Source organism: Vombatus ursinus, unplaced genomic scaffold (assembly GCF_900497805.2).
Source record: "Vombatus ursinus unplaced genomic scaffold, bare-nosed wombat genome assembly UNPS02015255.1, whole genome shotgun sequence".
Classification (NCBI taxonomy): domain Eukaryota; kingdom Metazoa; phylum Chordata; class Mammalia; order Diprotodontia; family Vombatidae; genus Vombatus; species Vombatus ursinus.
The window spans coordinates 1,913,968-1,928,801 of NW_020955033.1; the positions used below are offsets into that span (position 1 = coordinate 1,913,968).

The following is a 14,834-nucleotide window of genomic DNA, read 5'->3' on the forward strand; positions in this document are numbered from 1 at the left end:
TGTCTCTCTTGTTTGGGATTGTATATGCACAGGTGTAGTTATGCTTTTATTGTTCAGCAAACATATAAAACCCTAATTTTGGCAACTGCAGCAAAAGCAACATCTGTTTGCTATAATATTCAGGAGAAATGTTCCACCACCTTCCTGATTGCAGCCTGGCCCCCTTTACCTTTTATTTTTGCATACATGGCATTAATAAAGGCAAGAGAGAAAAGATATAGAGGATATATGAGCCTGGCCAATTCATAATAAATGAGTAATAAAAGCAAGCTAATTGGAAATAATTGGACATAATTTAAGCTGCTTAACTAACTTAGTTGCACATTAAGTTACTACTTTTGCACATAGGCATTATCAATTTTTATTTACTGAATTTTGTTTAAGCCAAGTCAAGATTTTTTTAAAATGCCAAATTACTTTGCCTTAATAAAGAAACAAATTATAGTGACAATGCATTTAAACAGACATTTAGCAAATTTCACTGAGCTTCTTTGAAGGTGTTTGAAGAATTTAGTGAATTGGATCCTGATTATGTTTTCAAATTAGTTACTCTGGCAACTCAGATGTAGCATCCATTAATTCTGATTATCTTAGATATTTTTGAGCATAAAGCCATGGATACTACATATTTAAAAGACAGCACTAAGGGAAAGGAATAATTATGTGTGCTGATAAATCAGTGCCCCAAATTTTGCCTAACTTGGAACATCTAATTTCTGAAAAATATAGGATTACATTCTCCCTGAAGTTTATCATTCTTTTGAAATAATTAGGTACTGGGGCAGCTAGGTGGCACAGTGGATAGAACACCGGCCCTGGATTCAGGAGGACCTGAGTTCAAATCCAGCCTCAGACACATAATGCTTACTGGCTGTGTGAGCCTGGGCAAGTCACTTAACCCTATTGCCTAGCCAAAAAAAAAAAAAAGAAAAGAAATAATTAGGTACTTAGATAATTATGCTAACCTTTCAAATCCCAGGGTACTACTCAGTGGTTTATTGATTGATTAGTGATACTTTACAATATGACATTGTCTTCTGGATTATCAAACTGTTCCTAAGATAAGTTGGGCCCTTTGGGGGCCCACAAAGAAAAAGTATCATCTTTTCAGGTGCCTTTTATCACCCCAGAAGTATCTTTCTACAAGCTTCCAAAGATAGGTAGAAACACAGTAACAAGAAAAAGAAAGAAAGGAGAGAAAGAAAGAAAGAAAGAAAGAAAGAAAGAAAGAAAGAAAGAAAGAAAGAAAGAGAGAAGTTTTGGCCTTGGCATCAGATGATCTGAATTTGAATCTTGACCCTGCCAATTACTATCTCTTTGGCCTTGGCCAAGTCTCTTAAGCTCTCCAGGCCTCAGTTCCCTCACCTCTAAAATGAGAGATTTGGACTAGATGACTTAAGAGATTCCTTATGGCTCTAAATCCATGATACATTATACCAAGGTGGTTCTTTTGAGCATATTCCTACTTAGAATCTCCTCTGGCACTATTTTGCCTTTGTATTAATGGTTTCAGTTTCATGTCCAATGTTGTCATACTTTATATACACACCTGTCCACATAGGAGCCTTCTTTGTCTCTCTTTGGACCCTCATTGCCTTCCACTCCCAACCTCATCATACAGGAATTCTGTTATCATATAGAGTGGTCAGAAAGGCATTGAAAGAGGTTGTGCAGCTCCTATTAATATGCCATTTCCTTGTCCCAACATTCTTAAGGGTCCCCATTGCCTGAACTTTGACTTGGTCCTTAAGTCCTAATCTACTCATCTAGCTATCTCTTCAGGGGTGTGCTAGTAAGTCTTTATCAAGTGGCTCTCTTAAAAAATAAAAAATATAACCATACAAAAATATAAGACATACTTTTAAGTTTAATCTCCATTATCAACATATTTTCTACCACTTTCTTAATTAAAATAAACAACAAAACAGCAAATCAAGACCTAATTTGTAATATTTGCTGCTTTCAGAGGTGGTAATGGTCACATTGAAAATTTAACAATTGATTCTCTCCAGCCAGTATGAACTGTCTCCAGTATACCTCAATTTACTTTCCACTATTTTCCTTCATAATTCTCATATTCGATGATTTCCCACTGGCCCTAAGATCATTGGTAACTTCAAGTTTTTGTTTGTGTGATTCTTGCCACCTGTTTTTCCTACTCCTTCAGTCCTTTAAGATCCAGTAGAAAACCTACCTATTCCACTTGACTTTCTTCAACAAGCTCCCATTTATATAAGTGTTATACTTAGGGAAATAGTATGGTTTGGTAAAAACAAATCACAGACTTTTAGAGTTAGAAGGGAACTCAGAGGCCATTTTTTTTAACTTGAGCAAGAATTACATCTACAACATCTTCCCTTAAAGACCTTTCATGTGGAGAAACTCATTATCTTTCATAAAAACTCATTCCACTCTTCATGGGAATATAGATCAAGAAGTAGAAGGGTCCTTAAAGGCCACCAAATCCAAACCCTTTTTACAGATGAGGAAACTGAGACCTACAGAGGTGAAATGACTTGATTAAGGTAACCTATGGAGTAAATGGCAAGGCTTTGATTTGAATTAAGGTTCTGTAATTCCAAGTTAGTGCTTCTTTCACTGTTCCATCACCTTTGAGCTCTAGTTATTCGATATTTTTTCCTTAAATTGAGCTAAAATTCACCTTTCTGCAATTTCCACCCACTACTTCTAAGTCAGGCTTTATTAGCCAAGCAGAGCAATTATAATTCCTCTTTCTTGTGAAAGCCTTTCGAACACTAAACTCAACTACCTTGTTTTCCCTAAATCTTCTTTTCTCTTAACTAAACACCCCTAGTTTCTTTAACTGATCCTCAAAGCTATTCACTTCAGGATGGGTCAGTTGACCAGGGTTCAAGTCCTGGGTCTTTCACAAACTCCAAATGTATCTTGGATAAGTCACTTCATCTCTCTCCAATCTTTTTTCTATTAGAAAAATTGAGACATTTACATGCTACTTATGATATGAAGCCAAAGTCCATAAGGTTATGTGTAACTGTGGCTGTGGTGTGGTCTTTAAAATAGTTTCTAAATAAGGAAATATAATTTGTATTTAGAGGCAGTCAGACAATAGTCCCTTGAATGTTAGAGTCATCCCTAGTGCTTTCCTGCTGCCCAATGCTCAGCAGGAACCATGGACAGAGAAGGAAATAGCTGGGAGAACAGGACATTGTCAATTTGAGGACTGCCTCAGCTTTCTGGCCTTTCTGGCCTTCTCCCTATGTCTGTTTCTCAACTGTGGAGGGCCGTATTTCTCCAGCACCCTGTTTGAGGACCTTGATTCTTGGCTTCTCCACAAATAATTCAGCTCTCTATCTGATTTGCATAAAGCAATACAGCTGTCTTCTTAGAGAGGCCAACTCGTTAATTTTATCTGCTAAGAGCTATCTACTTTTGTTTTTAGGTTGCTATATTTTTGAATGACCTTTAGCCAAATGCCATGGGAAATAATTTCCTATTCTCTGGGTCAAAGAAAGAAGGAAATAAATGCCTTCCACTGCCTGAATCAGAGTACAGGTGTAAAAAACCATGGCTGCCCTGCTGTTAACTGAAATCCAGAAGTGGAATGGCTAATCTCCCCTTTCTGTTTTAATGCTTCTCAGCTTCCTTCCTCAGCATTCCCACATAGCACATCCTATGGCAATTCTATGGCTTTTAACATTGTCAAGTGTAACGGAGGGCTTAGGTCACAGATTGCATTTTTTAGGGACATATGTTACTGTGATGGGTGCAATGAGCAAATGAAGCAACCTACTATTGATCCACCTCCAGGCTTTCTACATGAGCCAAACATTCTCTCTGGGATACTCACCAGTTTACTTGAAACAAAAATAGACCTACTAAAAAGCCCCATCCATGGAATAAAAAGCATGTTTGGTTTGAATAAAATGGAGAAGGGCAACTGAGGTGAATAAACTACTTGCAGATTTTCCCCAGAGAAGCCGCACTCTGCATCCCTGACGCATAAAGATCTAGGAAATCAAAGAAATATTTGTTAGTTGGAGGGGGCTTTGCTAGGCAAATGTTCCCTGGGTGCTCAACTACATTCTAACCTCCTTGCAGGCATGGCCTCTTATATTTCTTGGCATCTCCCATAGCAGTTCACACTGGGTCTAGGGTTGTCATAAAATATTTTCATTTTATGGCTTTTGGGTTACCACAGATCCTTGTTTGTCCCAATATAGGCTGCTCCAGAATGCAGGCTATGTACTTAGAATAATAAGATGTGACACTGATACAGTGCTTTACATATAGTCATTTACATATACCCATTTATATGTGTTTATATACTAATTTAATTATAATGCAATATACATGTGCATATACACACATACATGAACATGCATATGCATACATATGCACAGACACACATACATTTCCATACACATATACATATACATGTGCACATGTATATACATATACACCTACATCTAACTCCATCTTGGCCATCATCCTTCCTTCCTACTGGGAAAATTGTGCTCTGATGCTGGTAATGCCTTGGGCTCTGATAGGTGAGTTTTTGATTTAAATTGTACCAACCTGAGTTTCACCTTGCTTCCTGGCTACCGGCTCCAAACCAGGCTGCCCCACAGAGAGCAGTACCAGACTGCTCTCTCTCCCCTCCACCCCCAACTGCCAAGGTCCCATTTCTTTGTTTTATTTACCCATTAGAATTTAAGCTCCTTGAGGCCAGGAATTGTTTTGCTTGCTTATTTTTGTATCCCCAATGCTTAGCACAGTGTCTGACATAGAGCAACTGCTTACTATGTCTATCAAATGACTCTGGTGGATGGGCACTGCTAGTATTATTCTCATTTTTACAGATTATAAGACTAGTGCTCCAAAATGTTAAATGATTTATCCAGGGTCCTGGAGCTAGTGAGTGTTGGAGGCAGGATTTGAATCTACACTGACTTCAGATTCAGTGACTCTCCGCTGTACCCTCCTGCCTCTCTATCATCAACCTTACGGCAGTCTGTCCCATTATCTTTGCCATCTTTGAATATATGGAGTTAGCACTCCATATAATGTATTAATACCAGCTTCTTCCTTGTAAACTGTGGGGGTCAGGGGAAGGAATGATTATGGAGGGTAAATATGGGTTTCCTGAAAGGGCAAAGAAAACCCTAATAAACAAGAAAAAAATAACATCAATTATAGGCCCCATTCAGCTTTGATATGAGACAAATTTAGAGATAAAAATATTATTATCTGTTCTCAAACTCAGTATTTTCTCAATTCTCCTCTTCTAGATGTGCAAATATATAGTAATAGAAAGAGGAAGGGAGAATAATATTCTTCCATGTGCCTCTAAGATTCTGAGGTGGCTGGGCTCAGAGTTGAATGACCATCAAATTAGCATGGAAAAATTACCATGATGCTGCCTCCACAAGAGACTCCAATGTCTCATCTTGTTTTAGAAGTAACTTTGGGTTCTTGAAAGGTATGTGGGTGGAAGGTGAAGTCCATGAGGGTCTATCTAGTTAAACATGGAGAGGCTTATTGCTAGAAGGTTGACCACCAGAGGATGATTTTTTTTTGAGGGGAGAGGGCATCAAAGTGAGTCTGGAAATGAAATTAATCTCATGAAATGAATGAGAAGAAAATGGAACTGAATAAAGTTTAATAAACCAGCTAAGGCATATTGCCTTAAGAACACTTATAGATGACACTAAAAATAGTACAGATAACAAACACATATATGTGAAATAGAATAGCCTTCCAACTTTTTGAAGGAATTAATTTTTATCAATGATGTAGTAGAACTCTCATGTCAGGACTGTATCACCTCCATACATGATGTACTAGACAAGGAAGTACCCAATGGCACTTAAGGAAATGAAGACAGGAGAGGGCCTGAGTGTCACTTAATATGTACACAAGAAATCTTTAATCTTTTAAGGTGCTATGTGACAGATTCTTAAGTTATTTCAAAGAAAAGAAGATTTTAAATAATAGCTAGCATTTATATAACACCTTAAGGTTTGCAAAGTGCTTTACAAGTATAAACTCATTTGATTCTCACAACAACCCTGGGAGGTAAGTGCTATTATAATCCCCATTTTACAGATGAGGAAACTGAAGCAGGCAAAGATTAAATGACTTGCCTAAAATCACGTAGCTAGTTAAGGATCTGAGGCCAGATTAGAACTCAAGGTCTTCTTGATGCCAGATCTAGCACTCTATCTACTGTTTACCTAGATGCATATAGTGGAAGAGATCACAGATGGTGCTTTTAACCAAGAATAGATGACTGGGAACATAGCAGCAATTACTTACCTATATACCAATTTTCTTATTTCTATAAAATCTTCATGGTTATGGTCTATGGAGGCACTGAGGGTATCCTTGTCGAAACCATGAAAGCAGGCAACCTCTCCATCATGGGAAATACTTTGTGCAGAGTACAAAGAAAGAATTCCCTACTGATAGTACAGTTTTCCAAATATGCTGAACAGTAGGCAACTGAATCTTGTAATCTGTTGTTGTTCAGTTGTTTCAGTCATGTCTGACTCTTCATGTCCCCATTTGGTATTTTTTTGGCAAAGATATTAGAATGGTTTGCCATTTCCTTCTCTAGCTCATTTTATAGATTAGGAAACTGAGACAAACAAGGTTAAGTGATTTGTCCAAGGTCACATAGCTATTAAGTGTCTAAGGCCAGATTTGAACTCAGGAACATGAGTCTTCTTGACTCCAGGCCTGGCAGTCTATCTACTGTGCCACCTAGCTGCCCTTAATCCTATAATACTTTGCTTTCATAATGCTACATAACTTCCTTATTGAAATATATAGTAATGGATCAGACATCAATCTAATTATCTTTATTGAAGAAAGCAAAAAGTGGATAAAAAACAAATATTGCTCAGACTATGTAATACAGCTAAATGGGTAGCCAGTCATACTTAGGTTTGACATGTGTTTCTTTTCCACACTGGAGGAGAAGTGCAGCTTACTCCTCAGGTGATTGCAAATGCCTTTTTGTCCCCTGGGGTTATAATAGACATAGTGAAGGTAGCTCTTGTCAGTCCTTAGGGAGTACTTGACACTCTTGGAATTGGGTTTTTTTTTTTTTTGCTATAATTGAATTTAATTGATGCACAAAAATATCAGCCTTTGTAATTTAAGCTTATGAAATTTATTAGCATTATAGTTCCCCTCATATTCCATCTGTTAGTGTATCTTATCTAGTAAGTGTCTGAGGCCATATTTGAACTCAAGTCTTCTTGATGTCAGGCCCAGAACTCTATCCACTATGCTACCTAGCCACCCAAAGCATATTACAGTAGTACCGGCTCAGAAACTTATAGTTTTAGAGTTGTTTGGGAGTCCTGATAGGTTAAGTGATTTACCCTGGGTGACACCATCAGCATGTGTCAGAAGCAAGATTAGAACTCAGATCTTCTTGATAACCATGCCACCTCACCATCCACTATCCCAAGCAGCCTCTCAGTCTTTTATGCAGTTTCATAAGTCTTTACTCTTCTGTATCAAGTATGTAGCACTTCATTTGCAGCTATTTTTCATAGATGCAAACTATGATCTCTTTTAGCTGGCATAAAACATGATTGTTATTTTTCTAGTTTTTATTGCCTAATTCTAAAGTTTTTTACTGCTATTTTTGGTGTGATATATATTCAAGTATTATGAGAGTAATGGAAAAAATTCCACTTTATTTCCTGTTGTATCCATTGATATTTATATTTAAAGAGCTAAATGAATGGATCCATTTTTACACCTGTGTTCTGTATTTTACTATTTTAATATCATGAATCTTACTTCCTTGTATTTCTCATATGCTACACTCATATTTCTTGGATTTTTAGCTTTGTTTTGATTACATGAATCCTACTTCTTTCTCTATGCCACATCCTTGACCAAGATGTTATTCATTTTTGAAGGAATATTAATAAAGCATACCTAACCACATAGTGGATAGAATACTGGGCTTGGAGTTAAGACCTGGAATCAAATTCCAGCTGCTAATCACCAGCTGTGTGACCTTGGGCAAGTCTTGTCAACCTCTCTGAGTCCCCGTTTCCTCATCCATAAAGGGAAGAGGTTGTATTAGGTGTCTAAGGTCTCTTCTAACTTTAAGGCATTGATCCCATTTCAATTGAAATGAAAAGCTAGAGATGAGATTTACTGTTTTCTTTTTTGAACTTTCCCACTTATTTGTACTTTTATTCACTGCCTATATTTGCTCTGCTTGCTTTTATGCATGTCCATTTTCATCTTATAAGTCCATTCAGAGCAGGTATTACATCTCGTTTGTCTGTATATCTCCCTCAACACCTTTTGGGGTCCTTTGCAGATAGTAATGATGCCCAGCAATCGTCACTGTGGAAGGCCCTTTGGATGAGGAGGAATGGGTCGATTTCACTCTCTCTAAGCATGACTTATGACTTGTAAAAAATTTGAGGGACATAGTTTCTGGACAATTAATTATTTTATTAATTGTGCTAACATGTAATTAATAAAAGGGTCAGTGGCCCTTTCAAATGCCAATGGTCCCTAATGGAACCCACTCAATGATTATATGCCCTTGGAATAGTGATGTTCCTGAGGGTAGCAATCAATTTTGATTGGTTAATAATTAATGAGAGAATGAATATTATAATGAAGGATGGGCTTATTCTAATGAGGGTCTGGGGGACTTGATTCTAATCACTCAGTCTTGGTCAAAGAGACTTATCTATACTTATTTCACCCAACCTATGATAATATAGACAAAAAGGACAACGTACTTTTTCCCACAGCTGTCTTAGTAAAACACAAGGGGCCAGAATCCATCAATTTACCTAAACTAAAATTTATTTACGTTTTGAACAGATATGAGTTTTCCCTCTCATTATCATCCCTGTACTTCAAAGGCTGCCTGAATAACCTTCAGGGGCTGATTTCTGAGTGAGGAAATAGAAAAGGGGAAAACCTTTGATCCTAATTCAATAATTGGTTATTAATATAAGAGAAAAATAATAATTTCTTTCACCTGACTCCAGCATATAGGCTGACTTCTCCAGAGTTCTCAGCGTGGTTACTCATTCTCCAATCTCTCTCTTGCCACTGGTGATGAGGAGAAAGCCCAAAGGCTCCTAGGGCTGAGTGATGGGCCTACTTGGAAGTGTGATAGGGATGGAGGTTTTAGTTTCATGTGACTTCCTTTCTTTGACAATACCGAAAGCTTAAAAACACAGATAATAAATAAAATTCATAAATGCTCTGAATACCTTGGAAATCTGTTGATTTACAAACCATTTTGGTAGTCTCCTAGACAACTGACTTTAGTAAAATCAATTATTTGCTGGTCATCCCTTCCCCTTCCACACTATAGCAAAAATATCAGGGTAAATAGAATTCTTTATCTAGAAAGTCGTTATTTAAACGTTCAAATGACCATTAAGCACAATTTGAAATAACATAAGTATACTTAATAATCAATCTTGTGACTCATTGCTTGTGGCAATAAAACTGAAGGGAGACACAGAGAATGAAATAAATTTGCCACCGTTTCAGTGGTTTCTCTGAATTGACATAATTCAGTCATTCCCTGCTGGATACTGCTAATAAGCCTAGTGTCAGTCCAGGGCAAGGAAAAGGCCCCAGCTGCTTAGAGTGAGTCTCCTGGAAAACATATTCTTTCAGCTGTTACTTTTAAAGCTCCTGCCGTTGCTCACTGTCTGCATTCCTCTACAGAGAAATTTCAAAGCTGCCACTGTAGTGGAAAATTCTACCTTCCAGTCTTTATCTTGACTCCTCTAGCTTCCTCTCATTACAGGTTGGGAAGAAATACAGGATGTCCCCCAAAATTTTAATGCAATCTTAAGCTTAAGCTTGACTTTTGGGACACCGTATACAACACTTTAGCTACCTAGGTGCCTTTTATAAGGCATCCAGTCCAAATACTGGCAGAATGACTATTATAGTAGTCATTTATTAAATGTTCTCACATGTGGAATTGAAGAGAGAGAGAGATACAAAGTAGAATTGAGCAGATGTAAGAAACAGAGGAATGAGGAGTTGAATATACCATTCATTTTATATAGACACACACACACAAATACAAAGACACAGAGAGACAGAGATAGAGACAAAGATGGAGACAGAGAGACACAGAGACAGAGAGAGATAGAGGAGAGTGAGAGAGAAGACAGAGAGAAAGAGAGACAGAGACAGAGAGAAGCAATAGGGAGAGATACATCTTCATTCTATAGGATCCTAATAGTATTCAGAAATATTGCTTTATATTTCCTTTGCTTCTCTTTAGGACCTTAGATCTACATCCAGAAGCTCAGAGGTCACCTAGCCTAACTCCCTCATTTTATAGATGAGGAAACAGAAGCCCAAGGGAGGTTAAGTGACTTGCCCCGAATCACACAGTGGAATGTAAACCCAGGTCCTTTGACTCCAGGGTTAGTACTCTTTCTCCTGTCCCAGGCTGCCTCCTTTTATTCTCTGTATACTACATTTTATTCTTCTCAACAGGATCACTGAGGCTTCATCCTACTCATATAAAATGGATTTATTAGAAGTTTGAAAGGAGGGTGTTTTTTTAACCTTCACCAGGAATCTCCTACCTCTTACATCCTTCTATTTATGTGACCGGTTATATTTTAAGAAAGTTATCTTAATTAAACAAGTATCTTACCAACGCATAACATTATTCCCATATCACCATTGTTTCATGGGATAAAAACCAGAGGCTTAATGAGGTATTAATAATGCTAATAACAAATAGAATTTATATATAGTACTTTAAGATTTGCAAAGCATTTTACAAATATTCCATTTCATCCTCAAAATAATCCAGGGAGGTGGATGCTAGTCTTATCCACATTTTACAGATAAAGAAACTGAGGCAGGTAGTGGTTAAGTGACTTGCCTAGGACCACATTCTAGTGTCTGAGTTAGGACTTGAACTCAGATTTTCCTAACCCCAAGTCTAGTACTCTATCCACTGTTGACCAGGGAATCAGGAAACCTAGAATCCAGTTCTGCCTCTATCCCTAACTAGCATGGTGCCTTACACACGGGAAGGACTTGTTATTGACTCAGAACAAGTCATTTAAGCTCATTTTTTTAGCTATAAAATGAAATAATAGGATTAGATAGTCTCTTACGTTCTTTTCAACTTAAATAATCTTTCCTCCATTTCTCATGAACAGTTTGCTCAGCTTTATGTAAGGGATGTGTCAACTTGCTGTCACTTCCAATATCATAATTTGCTTTTGACTCATGTTCTAAGACTTAAGAGCTCCTAAAACTATTAGTCATAGTTTACTTGTATTATTATTAAGTGATACTCTTTGGTAGCTTGAAGCTTTGGCAGCTTCCCTTTGGAAGGAAGAATTTATGAAACAGTCAAAAAATATGTTACTGTTTTGTAAAATATTTGTAAAAAAATTCTGTAAGATATGTAAAATATTTTTATCTATATATATACATATATATATAGTTGTCTTCATGTTAAAGAGCAGAAAATTAAAATGTTCAATAACCCATGACTAGCTTAACTTCAGAATAAAGTACTATATTAAATTGATCCCAGAATTTTTAGCTTCCACAGTTCTTAAGGGTTAGTCTTTCTGGTCTCTTCTAGCTCTAATATTCTATGGTTCTATGATTTAATACATAAATCTGACATATAGATTGAAAAATTGAATTTTCTTTTTTATTGCAGATATACAAAGATGAAGACAGCAACCAACATTTATATATTTAATTTGGCTATGGCAGATGCATTGGTTACTACCACTATACCTTTCCAAAGCACCGAATATCTGATGAATTCTTGGCCCTTTGGAGATATGCTGTGTAAAATAGTGATTTCTATCGACTATTACAATATGTTTACCAGCATATTCACATTGACCATGATGAGTGTTGACCGTTACATTGCAGTGTGTCACCCTGTCAAGGCTTTGGACTTCCGCACTCCCTTGAAGGCAAAGATTATCAACATATGTATCTGGTTACTATCGTCCTCTGTTGGTATATCTGCTATAGTCCTAGGGGGCACCAAGGTCAGAGAAGGTAAGTGTGGGCAATGTTTAACTTTTTCAATCTTAACCAAGCTTCCCTCCCTGCTCTCCCACCAATTGAAAATTCTGGTACAGAGTACAATCTGAGATAATTAACCGAGGGAACAAATTAGAATTCAGGATGATCAGGAAAAGCATCTAGAAGAGGGTAGAATTTTAGCTGGGATTTGAAGGAAACCAAACAATAGTGATATGGAGGGAGAAAATTCCAGGCATGGGAGATAGTGACTTTCTTCTATTTCAGTAATCATTTTAACCCATAGTAAGGGTACCACTTATTAGTTGGGACAGCTAAGTGTTGTAGTAGAAAGAGTACTTCATTTGTAGCCAGGAAGACCTGAATTTAAAACCTGCTTAGCTATGTGACCCTGGGCAAGTCACTTAATCTCTTTCATACTCAGTTTCCTTATTTGTAAAATGGGAATGTAAACTACTTTGTAAACCTTGGAGTGCTACTTAATCTATATTCTGCAACTTATTATTATGAAGCAAAGACTATTTAGGATTGAGCTATTTCATTACTTCAAAACGACCATGATTCCTCAGTGTGGATGTTCTACAATTCTTCAACTGGTTGCAGTCATTAGTTACTCTGATGAAAAAACAAATAACAACAATAACAAAACATTATCCAGCAGCTGTCCTTTTGCTGCCCAGCCCTTTTGAATTTAGCTAGATGTGTCCTCTGTTGCTAGATATCCATTCTGTTACCAGCTTGATTTAGACTCAAAACCTCTTCTGCTTGGTAGGATGTGACAGACGTTATACACCTCTGATACAGCCCTTGAAAATCTAGTGTCAACTTCATTATGATTATTTCCAGTTTATCCTGTATATAGCTTGTTCGTACATGGCCATTTGCAATTTTTTCCGCCATTAGATTGTAAACATCTTGGGAACAGAGGCTGTCTTTTGCCTTTCTTTGTATTCCCAGCACTTAGCACAGTCTGGCAGGCACATAGAATACTTTTAATGAATGTTAATTGGCTGAATGAATGAGACATCAGAATAAGACTTAAGTGCAGGTAGACATGACGCATTCTCTAGAAGAAGTAACTGAAATGTATCTATATCAATTGAAGATTTCATGGTAGTTTACCTATATCTTCTCATTATACTCTCATTACAGCCCTGGGAAGTAGGTGTTGTGGGTATTATCCTATTTTATAGATGAGAAAAATAATCCTGTTTACCCACTGTCACACAACAGAGATGGACTTTGAATCCAGAGAAATCCTTTTTTTCCAAATCCAGCATTTTCCTTACTATAACACACTGTCTTAATACAGAAGATAAAATATAGGATAGCATGCCTTTGGCTGGAATAAAGTGTATTTGTGATTATATTTGTTTATATGCCTTATTTTTAATTTTGTACAATAGATTTGATCTGCAAAGTTATTTACAAACCAAATATAATATAAATTGAATAAAGTAACAATAATGCATTTACATAACACTTTTAGGTTTGCAAAGCACTTTACAAATATTACATTTTATCCTCACAGCAACCCTGAGAAGTAGTGCTATTATTATCACTATTTTTACAGAAGAGGAAACTGGGTCAGTTAGACATTAAGTGTCTTGCCAACGGTCATTCAGCTAATATTTGAGGCAAGTACATTTAGAAACTGTATATATGGAGGTATTGATGGAAAAGATTCTTAAGATACATAATAAGTTTTAACCAATCATATTCAGTTTAGATTTGTTTTTAAAATACAGGTAATTCAGACAAGCAATTTACACTAAACTAATTCATGACTAGTCACTATTCAATTCAGTTTACATGAAAATTCAGTTTGCATTAAACCATTTGCTCACTAGTGGAAAACAAGAGAAAAGAGAATCTTTAGAATGATATTTTGTTGAGTACAAATTAGACCCAGTAAAAAAATTTAACAACAGAAGATAGGAAGAAAAATAGTGTCTAAATCTGTAAAGACAGGAATCACTTTTTTTCCCCAGGTGTAAGCAGGATCATTCTTGTCCACACTGATTTTGAGCTTTGTACATAAAAGAAAAAAAGGAAATGGATCTGACAAACACAACACAATTACTTGGAGTGCCTACCCAAAAGACATGCTGACTATTTGGTGCCCCATGGAACAAATCCAAATGCTAAACCCCTCATAAGACAGACTGGGGCTTTCCCCTTCCCTCCTCAGTAACAAGTCAACACATCTTCAGCAGCACCATTTATTTAGTTTTATGCATGTGAGGGTCCAGTCCACTCAGAATCACAGTAATAGAATTCATGAAGTGAGAGATAGACAAACTGTTCAGGTTTAGGTCATTAGCTCATGTCCCCAGCCAAACTGGATCATTATTCTTTTCACTCTATTTCTAGGTTTTTGCATCTCTAGGGGAAAAGGTACAGTTATGAAAAGAACTCTGCTCTTAATAGAATTTCATTTTTGCTGGCAGAACAATCACTTTGAAAATTATAGATGATGTTTCTCTCCTCAGCAATTGTGTAAGTGCTATAGTTCATGAATACCTGTAGGCACAGATAATTGACTACATATGGCTGTAAAATACTTTCAAGGTCATGGCTCAGGTACAAGTCCTGAAATAATAATGTATTTGATATGGTAAAAGTAATTTAATAAAACACATGATGTTTTTCTCTTATAAAACTGTGAACTGAATTTCCAACATAGCCACAGAGGGTTATAATTGATAGCTATTTCAAGATATCCAAATAATCTCAATCTCTCTCTCGCTCTCGCTCTCGCTCTCTCTCTCTCTCTCTCTCTCTCTCTCTCTCTCTCT

At 36.8% G+C, this 14,834-nt stretch overlaps 1 protein-coding gene across 1 annotated transcript in view; it reads left to right on the forward strand.

Annotated features, from left to right (window-relative positions):
* Nucleotides 1-14,834, forward strand: part of LOC114031884 (kappa-type opioid receptor) — a 29,534-nt gene that overhangs the window by 9,196 nt on the left and 5,504 nt on the right. The window contains exon 3 of the mRNA XM_027847076.1: nt 11,699-12,051. Within this exon, the coding sequence (XP_027702877.1) occupies nt 11,699-12,051 (353 nt within the window). The remainder of the gene's footprint in view (nt 1-11,698; nt 12,052-14,834) is intronic.